The 21,452-nt window shown below is 38.7% G+C and overlaps 1 protein-coding gene and 1 pseudogene across 1 annotated transcript; one reads left to right on the top strand and one right to left on the bottom strand.

Annotated features, from left to right (window-relative positions):
- The first annotated feature begins 9,532 nt into the window (after nt 1–9,532).
- Nucleotides 9,533–12,392, top strand: LOC117974293 (unconventional myosin-Vb-like). Its single transcript, XM_034947168.1, is given in 2 exon segments — nt 9,533–9,538; nt 11,115–12,392. Coding segments are annotated over 2 exon segments (1,284 nt in total).
- A 7,138-nt stretch (nt 12,393–19,530) lies between these two features.
- On the bottom strand, nt 19,531–20,560 carry LOC100984217 (calponin-2-like; annotated as a pseudogene).
- Between the last annotated feature and the right edge of the window lie 892 nt (nt 20,561–21,452).

Raw genomic sequence — 21,452 nt, 5'->3', positions numbered from 1 at the left:
AGTAGAGTGTCCATTATAGAGGAACACTCAATACATATTTAATAAAGTGCTTAAAAATTCTCATTATCGACCTGGACAAAGAGTATACTTGTTATGTTTGCCAGTGACAGATATTAAAAGTGGAGATTGAAGGAAAAATGATGTATAGAAGAGCGATTTTACCTTCAAAGTGACATAAATAATTTGAAGAAATTGAGGGAAGTGACTTGCTTAAATATCCATAAAGTAAATATTTATTGTGTGCTTACTGTGTGCACTGGGAATTAAGCAGTGAAAAAAAATACAAAGGAAAACACCAACAAGGTCTCTTCTATCATGGAGCTTACATTCTACCAGTAAGAGAAAGACCATCAACAAATACATATGTAGGATAACATGACTATGAATGGTATGGAGAAAAATAAGAACAGTAAGGGGCATGTGGGGACCTGGGGATTTATTTTATATAAAGATAGACAAGAAAGGCCTCATTACTAAGTAATTTTACTCAATCCTTTATTCAATTTATTTATTTGTTGATTCCATAATACCTATTTATGTATTTATGTGTTTTTAATTTATTTTTTATTTTTAGAATCAGGGTCTCTCTCTGTCACCCAGGCTGGAGGGCAGGGATGTGATCATAGTTCACTGCAACCTTACTCCTGGGCTCAATTGATCCTCCCATCTCAGCCTCCCAAGTAGCTTGGTCTACAGGCACCTGCCGCCATGCTTGGCTAATTAAAAAAAAAAAAAAAATTAGAGATGGGGTTGTGCTATGTTGCCCAGGCAGTTCTCAAACTCTTGGCCTCAAGCAATGCTCCTGCTTTGGCCTGTCGAAGCATTGGGATTATAGGCATGGGCCACCGTGCCTGGCCCCATAATATTTATTTAGTGTATACACTGTGATAGGCACAAGAAAGTCTCTGATAGTTCAGTAAAAAACTGCAATGATGTCTGCAACAGATAATTAAGTTTGCCCACGATTCTTTTGAGTGTCATAACACTGTCCTAAGAAAACGTCTATATTTCCACTTACTGGGTCTGTGAAACTCAAACTCAATGTTAAAAAGCTCTGATCTGTGGTTGAAATCATAATCCATCTAAAAGCCAGAAATGTGGAGACATTTTTTAAATTTTAAGTGAATCATAAGCAGTCTTGTATTTAAGACAGATAAAATTATTGTACAGTATTATGTTTTCTGTACTTAAAATGAGAGAAAACCATGAGGGTTGTTAATGTTCGAAAAAAGAAGGCATCTATGAGGAAGCTTCACACTGGTAGAAAGTATGAAAGGAAAATAAAATCTCAGGACCCCAATCTCACTATGACAAAGGAAAATTAAGCTTGGAACCTGAATCATGCAAAAACTGCCATCCTTTTGTTCCCAAACAGCTGTAATTTCACATGCTTACTTTAACTTATGTAAAGTGTAGATTTACTGAGAGAGAGAATGAATGCACAACTGACTCCTTCTTCCTGTTTTTTGCCACATGTAACATATAGATTCACTGAGTACTAATCAGAGTCTCACAAGAATGTAGCCATTTGCTTCCTTGCCTTCCCTCTCTCCTTCTTTTCCTCCCCTGTTTTAATTTCCTGCCTGCTTCCTCTCTCTCCTTTAAATATTGAAGTTCCCAAAACCTCTTTAGAAAAAGCACAGGACACCGCCTACTTGTGACTTGTGATTCTTTTTTCCAGGTGTATCCTCCACCTTGCAAAGCAAAATCTCTAAATCACTTGAGATCTGCCTCATTCACTTACTGGTTTACAAAAGGAAGTTGGAAAAAACCACTCTTCTTGCAATGCACAAATGACTGTTTTATAGTAACTTTATTGCCTATGCAATCAATCACATATTTGATATAATTATAGTATCAGATGATAAATGTAGATGTAAAAAATCTATCTGTAAAAGTGACTTTTCTTATTTCCCCTCTCTCCTTTACTCCCCTACTGTGCTTTGAATTCTTTATTTTCATATTCACTTTGCTGGCTTCGGATCATTTCCAAACCTACTCTAATGGTAGCATGACGGCATCCAGTGAGTTTGTTGTTGTTGCTGTTCTGATAGGACCATAGACTTTCACATCTAGTTGTGATATCACATGCTCACATTGTCTAACTACTTCATTTTACAGTTGAAGAAATTGAGACACAAGGTAAGGTGACCTGACCAGTTCCAATCTAATTATATAATAAAAGAATGGCTAATATTTAATAAATAATATGAGTCAGGCACTGGGAAAATAAGGCACTTTTTTTTTCTTTTTTTTTTGAGACGGAGTCTCCCTCTGTCGCACAGGCTGGAGTGCAGTGGTGCGATCTCGACTCACTGCAAGCTCCGCCTCCCATGTTCATGCCATTCTCCTGCCTCAGCCTCCCCAGTAGCTGGGACTACAGGCGCCTGCCACCACGCCCGGCTAATTTTTTGCATTTTTAGTAGAGATGGGGTTTCACCTTGTTAGCCAGGATGGTCTCGATCTCCTCACCTCGTGATCCTTCCGGCCTCCCAAAGTGCTGGGATTATAGGCGTGAGCCACCGCGCCCAGCTAATTTTTTGCATTTTAAATAGATATGGGGTTTCGCCGTGTTAGCCAGGAAGGTCTCGATCTCCTGACCTCATGATCCGCCTGCCTCGGCCTCCCAAACTGCTGGGATTATAGGCGTGAGCCACCGCGCCCGGCGGTAAGGCACTATTTTTATCTCTATTTAAAAATGTAGAAACTGAGCCAAAGAGGGGATATGGTATTTGCCTGGGATCGTAGGATTAGTAAATGTCTCAGTTGGTATTTAAAGGCAGGCTGCCGGATTTCATAGCCCATCCACAATTGCATGCCACTCAAGTCTTCTGGCTCCGACTTCTCTGCAATTTACACAGCCCTACACTGCCTTCCTCCTAAACTCTCCAACCTCCTATTTTTTTCAGCTCTAAACTTTGATTCCCTAAACACAGCAGTCAGGGACAGGTGGAAGATTGTTGTGAAAAGAACAGGCAGCAGCATTATTGTTTAGCCTCTTTTTATATCTATTTTATTCTACAGATTCGTGTACTTTTCTCAATTATGCATACTTTTCCATTCTGCCAAAAATTTATTTTAAGGCTGTTAAAGCTGTAGTCAATTTTCTCACTTTGATCTTCCAAAGGAACCTGCTGTGTCTTTTTCATTCTGTGCAAAAATAGGCATTTTAGGATCCACTCAATGCTAAAGTCATTGAGTAGCTAGTGACTTTCTATTTGTTTTCTGCATTGTTATATTTTCATAGTTTTAGAATCTGAGCAGCATTTAACTTGTCTATGCTTTATATTTTCCTTTAGAGAAAGAACACAGTGATACTTGCTCGTAGTGTTAGAGGAATAATCCCAAAGAGAGAAATTATTCTTCAAATATCCACCATGACTGAATACTAAGTAATACTGAAACCTACTTATAAAACAAAACAGAAAACCTCCAAAAAACCAAATAAACAACAACAAAACTTAAAACCAAAAAAGTACTGGAAGTCTCAGAAGTATATAGCAGTTATTCTTGCTCCTTCAAATGAAAAGATGCTTTATCGTATCCTCTGTGGAGAGAATTCTGACAGTATTTATCAAAGACCTTACATTTATTCACCTTGTACCCTAACAATTTCATAACTTAAAAATACATACAACAATGTACAATATAGCATTTTTTGTAAAGGGAAATAATCAGAAAGAGTCTAAGTGTTCAAAAATAGGGCACTTGTTGAATTATGATACAATCACACAATAAGTTCTTTATAGAGCCCATTAAAATGATGTTATTGATATTTATTTATTAATATGAGAAATCATTTAGCATTTTTGATTAAGACCTTTAACAAAACACAAAGTTTATGAAATAATGGGCACAACATTCCATATTTTCATAAAGGGCATGACTTTTAAAACTACCCTGCAATCATCTCATTTTACACAAATGTCTAATCTGGTTGCTATTCCTGCCACATTTTATGTCTTTGAACCTAATCTACTGACTTCTTTCTCCCAATATTTTGTATGTGCTGAAGGAGTAAAAATGGAATAAAAACAGATATAAGCCATCCCTGCTTTCCTGATGTTGCCAAAGACCAACTGATGCTAGTGTTAAACAAACAAACAAACAAAATGAAAATATGAAGACTGTTAGGAAGGAAAAACACAGGATGCTCTCTGTGTTTTCATATAATAGCAACCTTTGGAAGCCTAAAACTGTAAGACTAAGATTCACACAGTACTTCAAAAAAGAAGACCCTTGCCTACCTAGAATAAAAGAAGTCTACTTTTGTAACTTGATATTATTAGGCTTTGTCTTATTTTTTTTATTGGATTTGTAGATTCTTGGAAGTTAAGCTTCATCCATTTTTACTTTTTCTAAGCCTGGAGTGATTCTCCATTTTCTTCGTCTGAACTCCTCTAGCACTATTTGTCAGCTAACTCATTTGGTTCCTAGTAAATACCACATTTGCGTGTGCATATTATCTTTCTTCTCAACATCATGGGAAATTCCCTCAAAGCAAAGACAGTCATTTCTGATTCCTCACAGTATGTAATAAAAACTCCGATAAACAATTGAGACTAAATAAAGAACTGTTGTACAAAAAGCCTCAATTCAAACCTAGTTACTACTGATATGTATTCTATATGAAAGCAAACTTAATATACATTATATCTTTAGGAAAACATATATAATCACTCTGTGATCAAAGGCTTCCTAATTAACATATCTTTATTCACTTACTATTAAATAACTCTAAGAGGATAAAAGTCAACCTCCAGGAAGCATGCTATGGAGGACAGAATGTGATCTTTGGAATCAGACGTACCTACATTGAATTCTGCCTTTTGAATATCCAGTTGGGTGATGTAATGCATGGATTATAGTTAACATGGGGGAAAACCGTAGGAAATCTAAAATGTTGTTTGGAGGATTTCATGAAAAAACATTGATAAGCAGCACAATTCCTTTCTTTATATAACTTTTATAATTACTGAATCTCATAACCTGTATTCTAGTCCAGTTAGAAAAATTTTTCCTTTGGATAATGCAATAGTCTTTTAAATAATTGCTGTGTTTTACCCTTGCCGCCTATGTTCACTCAAAGTTCATATGCTGAGTTCCTAATTCCCAGTACCTAAAATACAGTGACAGTATTTGGAGACATGGTCTTTAAAGAGATAATTAAGCTAAAATGGAAATTTGAACACAAACAGGTACAGAGGGAAGATGAAGTGAAGTTACATGGAAAAGATAGTCATCTACACGCCAAGGAGAGAGGCCAGAGAAGATGCCAACCTTGATAGCACCTTGATCTTGGACACTTCTAGCCTCTAGACTTGTGAGAAGGTATATTTCTTTTATTTAAACTATCTAGTCTATGGAAATATGTTATGGCAGCCCAAACAAATTAAAATAATGTCCTACTCAAATAGTAGTGATATCCTTTATTTGCTTTTTAGTTTTTTTTTTAATTCAAATTGTATTTTAGATACAGGGGGTATGTAGGCAGGTTTGTTACCTGGGTATATTGTGCCATGCTGAGGTTTGGGGTATGACTGATCTCATCATGCAGATACGAAGCTTAGTACCCTGTAGTTTTTCAACCCTGGCTGCCCTCCCTACTGCCTCTACTAGTCTCCATTGTCTATTATAGTCATGTTTTCTTTTTTTTTAAAAAAATCTGTTTTTCTGATTTTTTTATTAGGTAAAAAATGAAAAAACAAAATATAATTTTCATTCAATACATATTTCATCCTTATGGGTTATTTTTTCAGAAAGTGAGGTCCATTTAGAATGATAGCAGTTCATCAACCAAATAATTCGTCTTCATAGAGTTTCAATAACTTCAGAAATTTTCTTCATCTCTCTCTCTCTGTAGAAATTCTGAAACTGTGGAATGGTCATCTTTATCGTCATAAATATTGTCATCTTTATGTGCAAGAGTATCCAATATTTAGCTACCAAACTACTACCCAAATCTGCTTAATTGATCATGTTGATTCTGTCACATTCTACTTGTCATATCAGATTTTTATTAAAGAAATCATTAGCTTATCTATTATTGTTACTGGGGCTGTAAGAAAATTTTATAATTCATTTGGACCAATTCTCTTCTTTATGGTCTTATTTGAGAATAAAACTTGGTTCAGTCTTAGCCTGTCATTTAATAAGCCAGTGACCAGGGGCAAATCTAACTGCTTCATCTGTAAACTATGAATAATAATGGAGGCCCTCTGCCTGTCACACATGGGTATAGTAAAGTTCCATTTTAAAAATGGCTCTTATTATGTTACCTGAAAGGCATTCTATAATGATGAGTGGCAAGGTGGTCTTAGCAACAGTGTAGTGAAAATTGGGACCATTTTCTGTTGCTATCATTTCTATTTTTGTGATAACCTCTTTAAATTAGCCTTAGGATGTAATTCAAAGGAGTTATGTAATTGGATTTTTTTTTTTTTTTTTTTTTTTTTTGCGACAGAGTTTCCCTCTGTCGCCCAGGTTGGAGTGCAGTGGCGCAATCTGGGCGCACTGCAAGCTCCGCCTCCTGGGTTCACGCCATTCTCCTGCTTCAGCATCACGAGTAGCTGGGACTACAGGCGCCCGCCACCGCGCCTGGCTAATTTTTTGTATGTTTAGTTGGGACGGGGTTTCACCCTGTTAGCCAGGATGGCCTCGATCTCCTGACCTCGTGATCCGCCCGTCTCGACCTCCCAAAGTGCTGGGATTACAGGCGTGAACCACCGCGCCCGGCCCGTAATTGGAAATTTTTGTACTGTTAGATCTAAGAGTATTTTATGTGGTATAATAAAAGATAAATTTAGTGAGCCTCATTAGATAATTAGCATGGAATATATTATGCACTGCCCTGCAGGGGCCTAAGAGAATGGTCCACAGGTCTTGCGAAGTTGATATAAAGACAGGCAACAAGACAGTCTAGCTGAGTAAAAATCTGTAGACATCTCTAGGGAGGAGTGGTTAGAGAATGCCCTGACTCTGTGGATAGCTGGCATATTTTACCCCAGAAAGAAGAGCACACAGTGGCAGAGAGTACTTGAGGTTTAAATAAGAAAAGAGGATGAAAAAATTACTTTGACTAATTATAAATTTTCTCAAGAATGGACTTATTCTCTACTTTCTATTGCCTCTTGAGAAATCATTATTTTGAATTGAGTCAACATAATTATTAAGACTAATTGTGGAGGGTATTCAAAATGGAATAACAGCGGTCCCTAGGATTATATTTTATTTATGAATGATCACTCATTTGTAACTTTTCATTCAGTTAGATGTTTTTCAATACAAAAATACCTTTCTAGCACCAGTTCAATTTGTGAAACGATATGTGAAATTCAGGCATATATTTAATTTTATGTGTAAAATACTCCATTTTTTTCTGTTAATAAAGTAATATGTTTAACATGAGATATATCCTCTTAATAAATTTTTAACTGCACAATACAATCTTGTTAACTATAGGTGCTCTGTTGACAGCAGATCTCTAGAACTTATTCATCTGTTATAACTGAATTTTATACCCATTGAACAGCAACCCCCATTTCCCCTGCTTCCAGACCCTGGCAACCAGTATTCTTCTCTGTTTCTAGGAGTTTATCTATTTTAGATATCTTACGTAAGTGGAATCAGGCAGTATTCAGACATACTTTCAATTAGTAACGACTATAATTCTGATAGTTTAAATGAGAGAAAGCAAACATCACTACTACTAGCTTTTGGGGGAAAATATTACAAATAGGGATATTGTGATAAAAGCGTACAATATTTTTTACGTTTGTGCACTTAGATCCATGTTCAGACTTTGCCACCTATACATGTATAGCACATTTGAATATGTGCTACAGTATGCCATTTATAAAGACTGAAAATAACATTTTATAAAACATTATTATTTATTTAGCAACCTCATGAGCTTTGGCTTCAAAAATACCTGATTTACATAGCATAGTCCTAGTGCTGGAGAACAGATCAGTGGCTGCCAAAGGTTAGGGTTGGTTGGAAGATGTGATTAGTGAGGGATAATGTGAAAACATGCACTTTTTTTGTGGTGATAGAGCAGTTCTGCATCCAGATTATGGTGATGGTTACATAAATCCACACTTCATAGATCTATACACACACATCACACATACAGTCACACACACCTACACAAGAGTACATGTAAAATCCTTAGAAATATGTATAAGGTCTGAACCTGAGTTAATGGCATGGAAACAATGTCAATTTCCTGATTTTGGCAATGTACTAGGTTAAGTTAGATATAATCATTGGGGAAAGTTGGCTGAAAATAACACGGTCATTCTTTTTACTATTTTTTAACTTCTTGTGAGTCAAATTATTTAAAAATAATAGGTATTAAACAAAGACAAAAAAATCTAAAATTTCTAAAATCAAAGCCCTTTTGAATGTGAACATATTATTTGATTTATTTTGTAGACCTTGATTTCTTCACCTGTAAAAATGGAATAATAGTACAATTCCTATCTCATTATTGTCATGCTTAAACCATACCATTTATGTAAGTGCCCAGTACCGTGTCTGGTGAACAATAATGCTTAAACACTGAGTTCCTCACTTATTTTGTGGCTATTGGTTTACAGGTGGTTTTTAAGTTCTTAAGTGGAAGTTTGTTTAAAAAGATGGAGTCAAAATAAACAGCAATGTCTCAGAGCATCATCTGAACAAGAAAGTAAGGTGTCCTCCATCCCTTGAAATGGTCTCAGTCCTCTTTTATTGTTTAGCTCTCATGTGAGTCTTCACAAATAACCTCAAGGATTGCTACAACACCAATAGAGAATTAACTCTCATTGAGTTTTTAGCTCAGTAGATTCTGGGTCCTAAACTTTATGGACTCACCTGCTTTTTAAAATTTTCCCATTTAGAAATATTCAATTTAAATCTTCCTTCAGTAAGTGTTAACTATTAACAATCCTAACATTATAATAAAGTCATAAGTAACATTTATTACTTTTGTTTTCCACTCATACTGCTTGCAGTCCTTAAGCATACAGCATTTTGGTCTTTCCAAATATCTAAAGGAAGATAATCAAAATCAAAACTAAGAAATCCTACTCTGAAGTCATATCACTCTAACTAGATTGTATATTTATTGAGGGTGATGACTATATTTTCTTTTCCAGAAGAACAAAACAAATACAAAGTTGGGATGAATTGAATTCAGTGGGGGATGGAGAGGGGAAGGAGTCAAGGTTCTTCATCCTTTCCCATGCTTTGATAACTTTATCTGTGGGATTCTAGTTAAAAGAACATGACTATCTAAAGAAGTAAGTACTTGAAAGGCCCACTGTATTAGGAGATTAGGAATTGTTAGCTTGAAAAGACATAAATGGAAAGAAAACATAATGCAGAGACAAAATACATGAAATTTGTATTGTGGTACACATGTGCTTTGTGATCATATTTCTGTGTCATAAACAAAAAAATGTATAAAGCTTAACCAAGAGAAATTTAGGGCACATAGAAGCATTTATGTATTTTCATACTATGAACTGGGGCTAAGGTGTCCTTTACCATGACGGTTGGTGAAACATAAGAACAAATCAATTCACAAATGTTCTAGTAAATTCCAATTTCCACGTCTTAAATCATAGACCTAAGTCAGTCAAAGTCAGTCATATATATAGGTATATGTGTGTGTGTGTGTATATATATATATATATATAGGCACTTACATAAGTGGTATGATTTAAGCATGACAATAATGAGATAGGAATCATACTATTATTCCATTTTTACAGGTGAAGAAATCAAGGTCTACAAAAGAAATCAAATAATATGTCCAAATTCATATGGGCTTTGATTTTTGAACTTTCAAATTTTTGTCTTTGTTTAATACCTTTTGTTTTAAAATAATTTGACTCATAAGAAGTGAAAAAAAGAAGTAAAAAGAATGACCATGCTATTTTCAGGCAACTTTCCCCAATGATTATATCTAACTTAACCTAGTACGTTGCCAAAATCAGGAAATTGACATTGTTGCCATGCCATTAACTCAGGTTCAGACCCTATTCATATTTCTAAGGAGTTTACATGTACAGATGTGTTTGAATGTATGTGTGATGTGTGTGTATAGATCTATGAAGTGTGGATTTATGTAACCATCACCATAATCTGGATGCAGAACTGCTCTATCACCACAAAGAAAGTACATGTTTTCACGTTATCCCTCACTAATCACATCTTCCAACCAACCCTAACCCTCGGCAGCCACCGATCTGTTCTCCAGCGCTGGGATTATGCTATGTAATTCAGGTATTTTTGAAGCCAAGCTTATGAGGTTGCTAAATAAATAATAATGTTTATAAACTATTATTTTCAGTCTTTATAAGTGGCATACTGTAGCACATATTCAAATGTGCTATACATGTATAGGTGAGCCAAACTTTGAACATGGATCTAAGTGTACAGACATAAAAAATATTGTACGCTTTTATCATATCTCTATTTGTAATCTTTTTCCCCAAATACTAGTAGTAGTGATGTTTGCTTTCTCTTATTTAAACTATCAGAAGCTTTAAACTTTCTCTTAAACTATAGTCGTTACTAATTGAAAGTATGTTTGAATACTTCCTGATTCCACTTACACAAGATAGATATATATATCAGTCATATCTATGTGTGTGTATATATTTATATATATATACGTCAGTCATATATATGTGTGTATATATTTATATATATCACATACACACATATATAGACGGAGTTAGGTCTATGATCTCTGTATATATTTATATACACACACATATATTTTTAAAGTATTACATGAAGCAAATAGTACAGCTGATTTCATATAACAAGAGTTATTGGATGTATATGGGCAAAAGTTAATGCATATGGGCAAATAAATTGATGAACTTACAGACTCATTTATTTGACAGATATTTATTGTGTGGTCTCTATTGAATGCTGGATATCTTCCGGGAGCCTGAAATTCAGCAGTGAACGTAACAGGCTCAAATCCTTGTACTCAAGTAGCTAATATTCTAATCGAGGGAGAAGACAATAAGCAAAGTTAATAAGCAAAATATTAAACATACTAGTTGATAGGAAGTTCTGTGGTGAAAAATAAAATCAGAGGAAAAGAATGAGAGGAAGCTCTAAAAGCAACTGAAGATTTACATGAAGAAGCTGCCCCGGCGTTGGCCCAGAGTGAGAGGAAGCGCCATGAGTTCAACAGGCAGGTCACAGTTCAGTGGAAAGAAAAGGATTTCCAAGGCATGTTGGAGTGCCACAAAGAGGGCGAGGCCCTCCTCATCCTCAACCTGGTGACAGACTTGAAGCCCCATATGCTGTTGGACACAGTGCCTTGTCTCCCCGCCTACATCCTCTACATGTGCATCTGGCTCGCGGACCACACCAACGATGATCTCAAGTTGCACTCCCTGATGACCTCCACCACCAACGGCACTAAGAAAGTCCTGAAGAAGCACAGTGATGACTTTGAGATGACTTCATTCTTGTTATCCAACACCTGCCACCTTCTTCACTGTCTGAAGCCGTACAGCGGGGATGAGGGCTTCATGACTCAGAATACTGCAAAGCACAACGAACACTGCCTTAAGAACTTTGACCTCACCGAATACTGTCAGGTACTGAGTGACCTTTCCATTGCGATCTACCAGCAGCTCTTTAAAATTGCCGAGGGTGTGTTACAGCTGATGATAGTTTCTGCCATGTTGGAAAATGAGAGCATTCAGGGTCTATCTGGTGTGAAGCCCACTGGCTCCCAGAAGCACTCCTCCAGCATGGGAGATGGGGATAACTCATACCATCTGGAAGCTATCATCCGCCAGATGAATGCCTTTCATACAGTCATGTGTGACCAGGGCTTGGACCCTGAGATCATCCTGCAGGTATTCAAACAGCTCTTCTACATGATCAACGCAGTGACTCTTAACAACCTGCTCCTGCGGAAGGACGCCCGCTCTTGGAGCACAGGCATGCAACTCAGGTACAATATAAGTCAGCTTGAGGAGTGGCTTTGGGGAAGAAACCTTCACCAGAGTGGAGTAGTTCAGACCATGGAACCTCTGATCCAAGCAGCCCAGCTCCTGCAATTAAAGAAGAAAACCCAGGAGGATGCAGAGGCCATCTGCTCCCTGTGTACCTCTCTCAGCACCCAGCAGATTGTCAAAATTTTAAACCTTTAGCCTCCCCTGAATGAATTTGAAGAAAAGGTAACAGTGGCCTTTATACAAACGATCCAGGCACAACTACAAGAGCAGAATGACCCTCAGCAACTGCTATTAGATGTCAAGCACATGTTTCCTGTTTTGTTTCCATTTTATCCATCTTCCCTAACCATGGAGTCAATCCCAGCATGTCTCAATCTGGAGTTCCTCAATGAAGTAGATGCATGTTTAGTCTGATTCCCAATGTGAGCAAGAAGGAAGTATAGACAGTAAAGTAAATTCGAGGATCTGTTAAACCTGGTAAAAGTCAATCAAATCAGAGATTGACAGCCTGTGGAGGGTGCTGAACTATACAGAATTAGACACAACTATGGCATTATTTTTTTGTACCTACTGCTCAGAATAAAAACACATGAAATATGGAAGATTTTAAGTTTGATTTCAGTCCAACAAATATACATAATAATTTATAGACACCAAGCAGTCCCCATAGCCATATAAAAGATGCCAATTCTATAAAATGAAGCCGCTGAGTTTTAATCTTTGCATATAACTGGAGAATGTCCAAATTAAAATACTAACTATATATAAGTCACATAAATTGCCTTCAAAGGGCTTTTAACAAATAATAGTACTAATAACCATGATAATGGCATATACTGACATTTCCCAAAGTTTGCAAACCATAGGTGTGGTAGAGTTTGTGGTGAGATGTGTTAAGAACAAAAATATGGGGATGAGACTTCTGAGAAATGTCCCCAAAATATTTTTTAATGGCTGATTATACAAAGACAGCAGTGTAACTGACCTCCAAACCAGACATTTTGAGTAATGGTTTCTGAAGCAAAATTAGAAGTGCCAGTCCTCAGTGTCCTCAAATGCTTTTGTGTAATCTTGGTTTAATGGAAGAGATGATTAAAATGCTGCTATCTGAAACTCCAAGTGAGAAAAATGGAAAAATAATTTGTTTCTGATGCTAATCCATACGCTTTCCAAGTCCCACAAAACTTTCACAAAAATGTATATAAGCTAAATATTAGAAAATGATAACAACTTGTTTTATTTATAGATGTAAAAACCAAACAATGTGAAAGCTTTTAATCTCTTAATGCCATTAACCCTCCAGTAAGAGAGTCATATAATGCTCTACTATTCCAAACAACTAAATAGTAAAACAAACTAAACTCGCACATCAGATTATCTGAAAAACCTTCAAAAATAATCAGTTCAGGGATTACTATTATACAAAAGTTTGGGGGTTTTTAAGAGAATAAAATGGCTTAGGTCAACTTTCCCCTTTCAGGTTATTGTCAATGGTTTTCAAACGTTGTAATTCAAAATTGTAAATATCTCTCCTATGAAATAAGGATTTTAAAAAAGAGTAATTCAATAATATAACAGACATAGATGTTTGCTGTTCTTAGAATTTTTTGTTTGTTTGTTTTTGGGCTCTTCAAAAGCAAGCATTCAGTTAGAAACCCATATTATTCTTTCCACAGTTTTTTATTATACTGTAAGTTCTACGGTACATGTGCACAATGTGCAGGTTTGTTACATATGTATACATGTGCCATGTTGGTTTGCTGCACCCATTAACTGGTCATTTACATTAGGTATATCTCCTAATGCTATCCCTACCCCCTCCACGCACCCTACAACAGGCCCCGGTGTGTGATGTTCGCCTTCCTGTGTCCAAGTGTTCTCATTGTTCAATTCCCACCTATGAGTGAGAACATACGGCGTTTGGTTTTTTGTCCTTGCAATAGTTTGCTGAGAATGATGGTTTCCAGCTTCATCCACGTCCCTACAAAGGACATGAACTCATCATTTTTTATGGCTGCATGGTATTCCATATTCTTTCCACACATTTTTTTTACTGTCTTTTCCCTATTTCTTGATAGCAGTATGCTGTTTCCATGATAAGAACAAATAGTGTTTGCAAATCATAGAAGAACAGCCTCTGTATTACATTAAGAAAATGAGATTTATCCATGGATTGGAAGTAGAACAGCCTGCCTCCACCCTCCTTTACTCAACCACCCAACTTAAAAGGCTCTTGGAAACACAGCACACTCCAAGCTACCTTCTGTACTGTGCGCTTAGAGCACAGCTTCCTTAGTCGTTCTCTGCATCTCCTGGGGCTTAACCCAGTCTTAGCCTGTGTTAAGGCTGCTGACAGTTGTGTTCCAATCAGTTGCCATGGGCATTATACCCTCTACATCCACATTAAACATGCCAGCTTCTCTTGGGTGTCTGCAGAGCTGTGCCTTTTTCTTTCAGTTACAGTTACATAATCACTGACGTCCATGACACTCACACGTGGATCCATGTGCTGACTTCATTTAGAAGGCCAACCTAAAACAACTGGGTTTGTGGCTACCTCTTTAAAGTTGTTTGTGAAGTATAATTTGCTTTTCGATGCACTTTAGTTTGAAACTGAGTCTCTTATGTAAGGACTGTCCTTAATCTTTAAAGACCAAAAATGACTTGTTAGAGTGTTAAGGAGTTTTGACATGCAGTGGTTCCACAAACACAGTGGCTTACTATCCTTATATACTGTCTTACACCATCATTCTCTCCATGTCTCTTGGTCACTACACTTTGCTGTCACTGGTTAATCACTAGGTGCCAAGAGCTTACTGAATAAAAGCTTGGCAATTAGAATAAATGGGGAGGGGAGGACCTTATGAATAGTCCATTTAGCCTAAGAAATGGCAGGTTTAGTTCTTCTCTTCCAAAAGATAAAGGTGTATCACTGGAATTGTACTTAAAATTTATAGATGACTAACAAATATATAGTTCATATGTACTTAATATTTAGATCTGTCTTGTTTAGTATTTGGAGGTTAGAAGAAGCATCTTTAGGGGAACTATATAATATTTTGTTAGCATTTTCTCTGCATTTTTAAAAATCATTTCAACTCAAACACTTATCAGCGTCATGAAATCAGTAATGACTCTTTAACAATTCAACATAAAGGTTTGAACTCTGCACTAGATGTCTCTTTAATTTTTTAATATTTAAAATTTAGATGACACTTTACCCACCAGGTGCCTTTAGTGGTGACTAAGATAACTGACTTCTCAATTGTTTGTCTGAAATAAGTGTTTCTGTGGGAATAATTTTAATGTTCAAAGTGATATCATGGTGGAGTTTTGTCTTTTAAAACATTAGAAGCATTTTAAATATTAAGAATCAAATATTTATAGATCAAACACTTGTGTTTTAAGTATTATACGGGACCTGTTTACTTATAGTAAATGTGTATGTATACATGAGTTGTTGCTGAAGCCGGCAAGCATATTACATACATGCATTTTCCCTGTGCCATCATAGTTGCAGTTAGAGTTCTAGTACCTGTAGGTTCTCCTGGGAGGCAGATTAGACCCAAAGGTAGACATTTTTCCCTTTCCATGAAGCATGACGTTGGGAGTTGATTCCTTTGATTTCCCTAGTACCAAATTTTAAGGCTTTTGTAAAAACAAAAAGAAAACAAAACTTGGAGCTTGGAATATTTAAACATTAATGCTGCTACCATCAATTCATCAAATATTTACTTAGAGCCTTCATACATTAAGGTTCCAGTAACCAATAAATTAGAATTTATTTCTTCTGCATAAAGTAAATTTTCATACACTTGACCTACTAAGACAGCAAGGGTGTCCTAAATTGAGGCAGTTGTATAATGCCTGCATAACTAAATGGTAACTAAAATGGGACAGCATGGGGCAAGACCTTGTAGTTCTTCACAGACTATTTGTCATCAGTTTCTCCAATTAGTTTGCTGCATGAACCAAATAACCATAATTCACCTTTTGTACCCACTGGTGCCATAATTAGAGAATTAAAGGGTGTAGACAGAGGTTAATGCCAATGACAAACACAGAACAGGGTTTCTTATTATTGTAAAGGTCATTAGATACAAAAGATTGTTTTTCAAAAAAAAAGTTCCTAATTCTACCAAAGGGGATCAACCAGAAATGAAACTCACCTACTTTCTGAAGTGACACTGTATCAGAATAATCCATATTTTAATATAACATTTTGCCGCCCACTGACATTTAGAGGAAGGGCTGCCTCTCCGGAAGAGTTCAGAACATATTCGGCGGTGACCCTAACACCATGGAGGCAGACTACTGATGAAAATATTTTTCCACTTTGAACAAATCTGTAAACTACACCTTTGTTTATAGAAAATTGCTTGGAATAGTCACTTTAATATTTAGCTGTGGATAAAAATTTGTGGAAATAAATACTTTTGAATAAAAAAAGAAAAATAAAGCAAGGAAGAAGAATGGGTTGATAGGATGTATATTTAAAATAGAATATCCAGGAACAACTGCACTGAAGTTATAATATATGTGTAATTATGTATCACTATATATAATAACTATATCTTTATATCTGGTGCAGGTGAGTAAATAACCCATACAAATATCTGGAGGAGGAATAGTCCAGGCACTACAGGAATATCAAAAAGGCCAATATGACACGAGCAGAGTAATGACAGAGTGATATGGAGTGAGGAGCAGATGAAATAATAAGAAAAGTAGGCATGTCGTTTTGAGGGGTATGCTTCTCAGATTCTAATTTGCATATAAATCACTTAGGTTTCACATTAAAATAAAGATTCTGATTCAGGTGGTCTGGAGTGTTTATATTTCTTACAAGTTTCAGGGGATGCTGGTGCTACTGGTCTGTGTATCACACTTTGAATACCAAAGGACTGGAGATGTGTGCATGGTAAGGGCTTTGGATTTGAGTACTGTGGGTTGAATTTTGTCTTCCCCAAAAAGATGTTCAAGTCCCAACTCTCAGTACTTGTAAATATGACCTTACTTGGAAATAAAATCTTGCCTAGTCAGTCAACTTAAGTGGATTCAGATGGACCCTTATCAATGACTAGTGTGCTTGTAAGAACGAGGATATTTGGAAAAACACACAGTAGATAAGGTATGTGAAGATGAAGGAAGAGATTGGAGCCATGTAACTACAAGCCAAAGAATGCCAAGGATTGATGGCAACTGTGAGAAGCTAGGAAAAGACAAGGAAGGATCCTCCCCTGGAGGGTTCAAAGAGACCATGACCCTGATGACACCTTACTTTCAACTCCTAGCCTCCAGAACTGTGAGAGAATAAATTTCTGTACTTTTAAGCTACTCAGTTGGTGGTAATTTGTTACAGTAGCCTGAGGAAACTAATGCATTGAGTGGGATGGAGAGTGAAGTCATTGGAGGGCTTAAACAGAAGAATGGCTCAGTCTGACATATTCTTAAAGAACCAACCTAATTGCAGAGACTAGAATAGACTGAAGGCAAGGGGCTACAGGGAAGCAGGAACACCAGTTAAGGGCTATAGCAGTAAACCTAACTGGAGAGTGGAGGGATGGTGGTTTGGATCAGGGTGGTAGTGATGGTGGTGAGACAGGAACAGAATCTGAAGATGTTTTGAATTACTATGGATAAAATTTGTTAACATAGTATGAGCTATAAAAAAAATGAGGGTGCTTGGGAGTGGTGGTTTACTCCTGTAATCCCAGCACTTTGGAAGTCTGAGATGGGTGGATTACCTGAGGTCAGGAGTTTGAGACCAGCCTGGCCAACATGGTGAAACCCTGTCTCTACTAAAAATACAAACATTAGCTGGGCATGGTGGCAGGTGCCTGTAATCCCAGCTACTCAGGAAGCTGAGGCAAGGGAATCACTTTAACCCAGGAAGTGGTGGTTGCAGTGAGCCAAGATCATGTCATCACACTCCAACCTGGACAACGAGAGTGAAACTCCATGTCAAAAAAAAAAAATGTGGAATGATTTATAATACTTTGGGTAGAAACCCAGTAATGGGATTGCTGGGTCAAATGGTATTTCTGGTTCTAGATCCTTGGGAAATCACCACACTGCCTTCCACAATAGTTGAACTAACTTACACTCCCATCAACAGTGTAAAAGCATTCTGATTTCTCCATATCCTCTCCAGCATCTATTGTTTCCTGACTTTTTAGTGGTCGCCATTCTAACTGGCATGGGATAGTATCTCACTGTGGTTTTGATTTGCATTTCTCTAATGACCAGTGATGTAGGAGATTGGTCAGGGTGGTGGGAGAAGCTATAAGGAAAGATGCAAGCCCTCTTGAAAGGTTGGAAGGTCTTGCAAAAGCTTCATGAGAGAATAAAGGTGAAGGAAGATAATTCTCTTACTCTGAGGCTAAGGGCAAGAAGTAGGTGCAAGGAAAAGTAAGGAGTTTATCTAAATAGGCTTGTTTACTTATGTCATCAGGAAATTGATTTTTGAACTTCTGAGCATGAGACTGCTCCCTGTAAGGGGGAGCAATGATGTTAATTACCCAGCAATTGTGTTGGCTCCGGGCCTTGGACATTATACAGTTACTGAATAAATACAAGCAGCTCTGGCTTATCGAGACTGCTAACTCTCCTCTGCAGATCACATGAGGGCAAGAGTTCCAGACAGTCTGGCCAACATGGTGAAACTCCCGTCTCAACTAAAAATACAAAACATTAGCTGGGCGTGGTGGTGCGTGCCAGTAATCCCAGCTACTCTGAAGGTTGAGGCAGGAGAATTGCTTGAGCCTGGAAGCAGAGGTGCAGTGAGCCGATATCGCACCGCTATGCTTCAGCCTCGGCAACCGAGTGAGACTCCATCTCAAAAACAAACAAATAAACCCCACTGAGGGCCACGGCGCCGGGGAATGGCTAGCATGGAGAGGGTTCAGGCTTAGCACTAACAACTCAGAATTCCACTACCTTGTACGGGCCTCAATTTCCTACCGGGCCCCGGCGTAGGTCTGAGGGTCTGAGGTCTGTTGGTCTGAGGGTCCTAGGGAAATCCAGCCACTCAGGATCCTGAGATATTTTAGCATCGTGGCCGGCCCTGCTCTCCCAGCGGACTCATTTTTCCAGCACCCTCATTTTCCAGCACCCTCTCCACTGTCTCCGCCCAATTCCTCGGGGAAAAAAAGTTTTTTTTTCTTTTCATAATACGTCCTGAAACTTTTGCGGGTACAGAAACCACAAACTGATCGGCTGACAAAAGGGGGAAGAGAAGAGGCAACCAGAAACCTTTGGGGACCGGTTCGCTCCATGCCCAGGTCTCTTCTCCCCAGCACAGCTGGGCCCACAGTCTGGATGTGCCAGCGGGGACCCTCACCCTACACGCATCGGGATATGGCCTTGACCTCTTCTCCTACAGCCCAGTGGCTCAGTCCTGAGAAGGAACCAAAGTAAGAGGGGCAAAAAGCCCTGCCTCCTGATCCCACGTTGCCATTCACAGACCCTCGGTTGATTGGCAGCACTGAACAGGTTAAAAGAAAAGAAAACAGAGAGACCCAAACACCCAGACGGGAGACCATGTGCGGAGAGAGCGTGCTGGGAGCCTCAGTAGCTGGCCTCCTCCTGGTAGTAATGAGGATATTCAGGGGCCTCCCCTGGGCCAGGGCAGTCTCCGGCGCCCGAGGGAGCCCCGTGGGCCACTGGGCCTTGCGGACAGTACTTGTGGTCATATATCTGCTGGCCCAGGCTGAAGACTTGGCCGCTCTGGTTGGCACCCTGCATGTAGACTGTCTGCAGGGACATGGAGGAGTTGTCACACTTGTTGATTCCAAGCCTGGTATCATAGATGTGCCGCCGGTCCCGAGAGCCGTCATGCCCACCTGGCTGGCGCACTTGTTTATGCCCATCTGGAGGCTGATGGTCGAGTGGTCCATGGGGGGCAGGATGTGGTTCTTGGGGTCGTAGAGATGCCTCCTCGTGCCATACGTGGTCATGCCTGGCTGGTTGAAGCATTTGTTGGTGCCCATCTGCAGCCCGATGACGCACTGGCCCGCCTTCATAATGGCATATTGGAAATTCCGCTCCTGCTTCTCCGAGTACTTGTCACTGATGTCCCTACCGCTCCACAGCCCCTTAGTCTTGGCCTTCCTTCCCTGCCAAGGCGAGAAGAGACACCTGCACCTGCCTCACATTCCCACTCTCAAACAGGTCGTTGGCCTCAAATAGGTCCACGAGGTTCATGCTGTAGCTGACCATGGCCTTGATGAATCTGGGGAAGTTTTCTAGCTGGTGCCAGTTCTGCACGGAGCGGTTGTTCTTGGGGACTGAGCCCGGCTGCATCTTGTTCATGAGTGTGTGTAAGATAATCCCGTCCTTCCAGCCTTTCTGGAAGTGGGGCCGATGAAGCGGCTGGTGAGTCCCTCGATCCAGCTGCGGAGCTCTGCCGTCTTCTGGGGTCATATTTGGACAGAAGCCGGTTCGTGACCTCTGCAAAAAGCCTGTAGGAGGGGCCCTTGTTGAACTGCGTGGAGCTCATGGCTGGCGGGCGCGGCAGCGGGATGGGACAGGACTGGACAGGGTGGGGCTAAGTCTTTTTTCTAGTTTGCAATATTTGCTTTTACCACACCATTGTTTTTAGTACATATGTTTTGAGTATTTAAAAAATGCGTTTAAAATGTTAGACCATTTCCCTTTTTTTCACCTTCCGTTTTACCCTTTACTGCCATTTACATCTACACATCCACACACACATACACACACACACACATGCACACACACATACGGACCAAAATTAATTTACATGTACAAATGGGTTATTTGAATCAAAAATGTCAATCTGTATTAGTTAAAGTGTCATGCCAGTGCGAATTATTTTTATAATCCTTTTAAGAAGAAAGAACTTCTGGCTGGGCGCGGTCACTCAAGCCTGTAATCTCAGGCGTGATTTTGGGATTTTGGGAGGCTGAGGGGTGTATATCACGAGGTCAGGAGTTCAAGACCAGCCTGGCCAAGATGTCGAAACCTCGTCTCTACTAAAAATAGAAAAAAAAAAAAATTAGCTGGGCATGGTGGCACGAGCCTGTAATCCCAGCTATTTGGGAGGCTGAGGCAGAGAATTTCTTAAACCTGGGAGGCAGAGGTTGCAGTGAGCCGAGATCGCGCTGCTGCACTCTAGTCTGGGTGACAGAAAGGGAGTCCGTCTCAAAAAAAGAAAAAAAAAGAAAAAGAAAAAAGAAAAAAAAAAAGGAAAAGAAAAGAAAGAACTTCCCTAATTTTTTGAAGAGACCATTCTGTATCCATTTTATAATTTTGTGGCCACCAAAAAAGATGTGTCAAATCATAGAGTGAATATAATAAGTGGTAGTTTAAAATGTTGAATTTTGCCCGAGTGTGATGGCTCACGCCTGTACTCCCAGCGCTTTGGGAGGCTGAGGCAGGTGGATCACCTGAGGTTGGCAGTTCGAGACCAGCCTGGCCAACATGCCGAAACCCCTTCTCTACTAAACATAC

Source organism: Pan paniscus, chromosome 21, assembly GCF_029289425.2.
Source record: "Pan paniscus chromosome 21, NHGRI_mPanPan1-v2.0_pri, whole genome shotgun sequence".
Taxonomy (NCBI): domain Eukaryota; kingdom Metazoa; phylum Chordata; class Mammalia; order Primates; family Hominidae; genus Pan; species Pan paniscus.
This window is presented reverse-complemented; position numbering and strand designations above follow the sequence as displayed.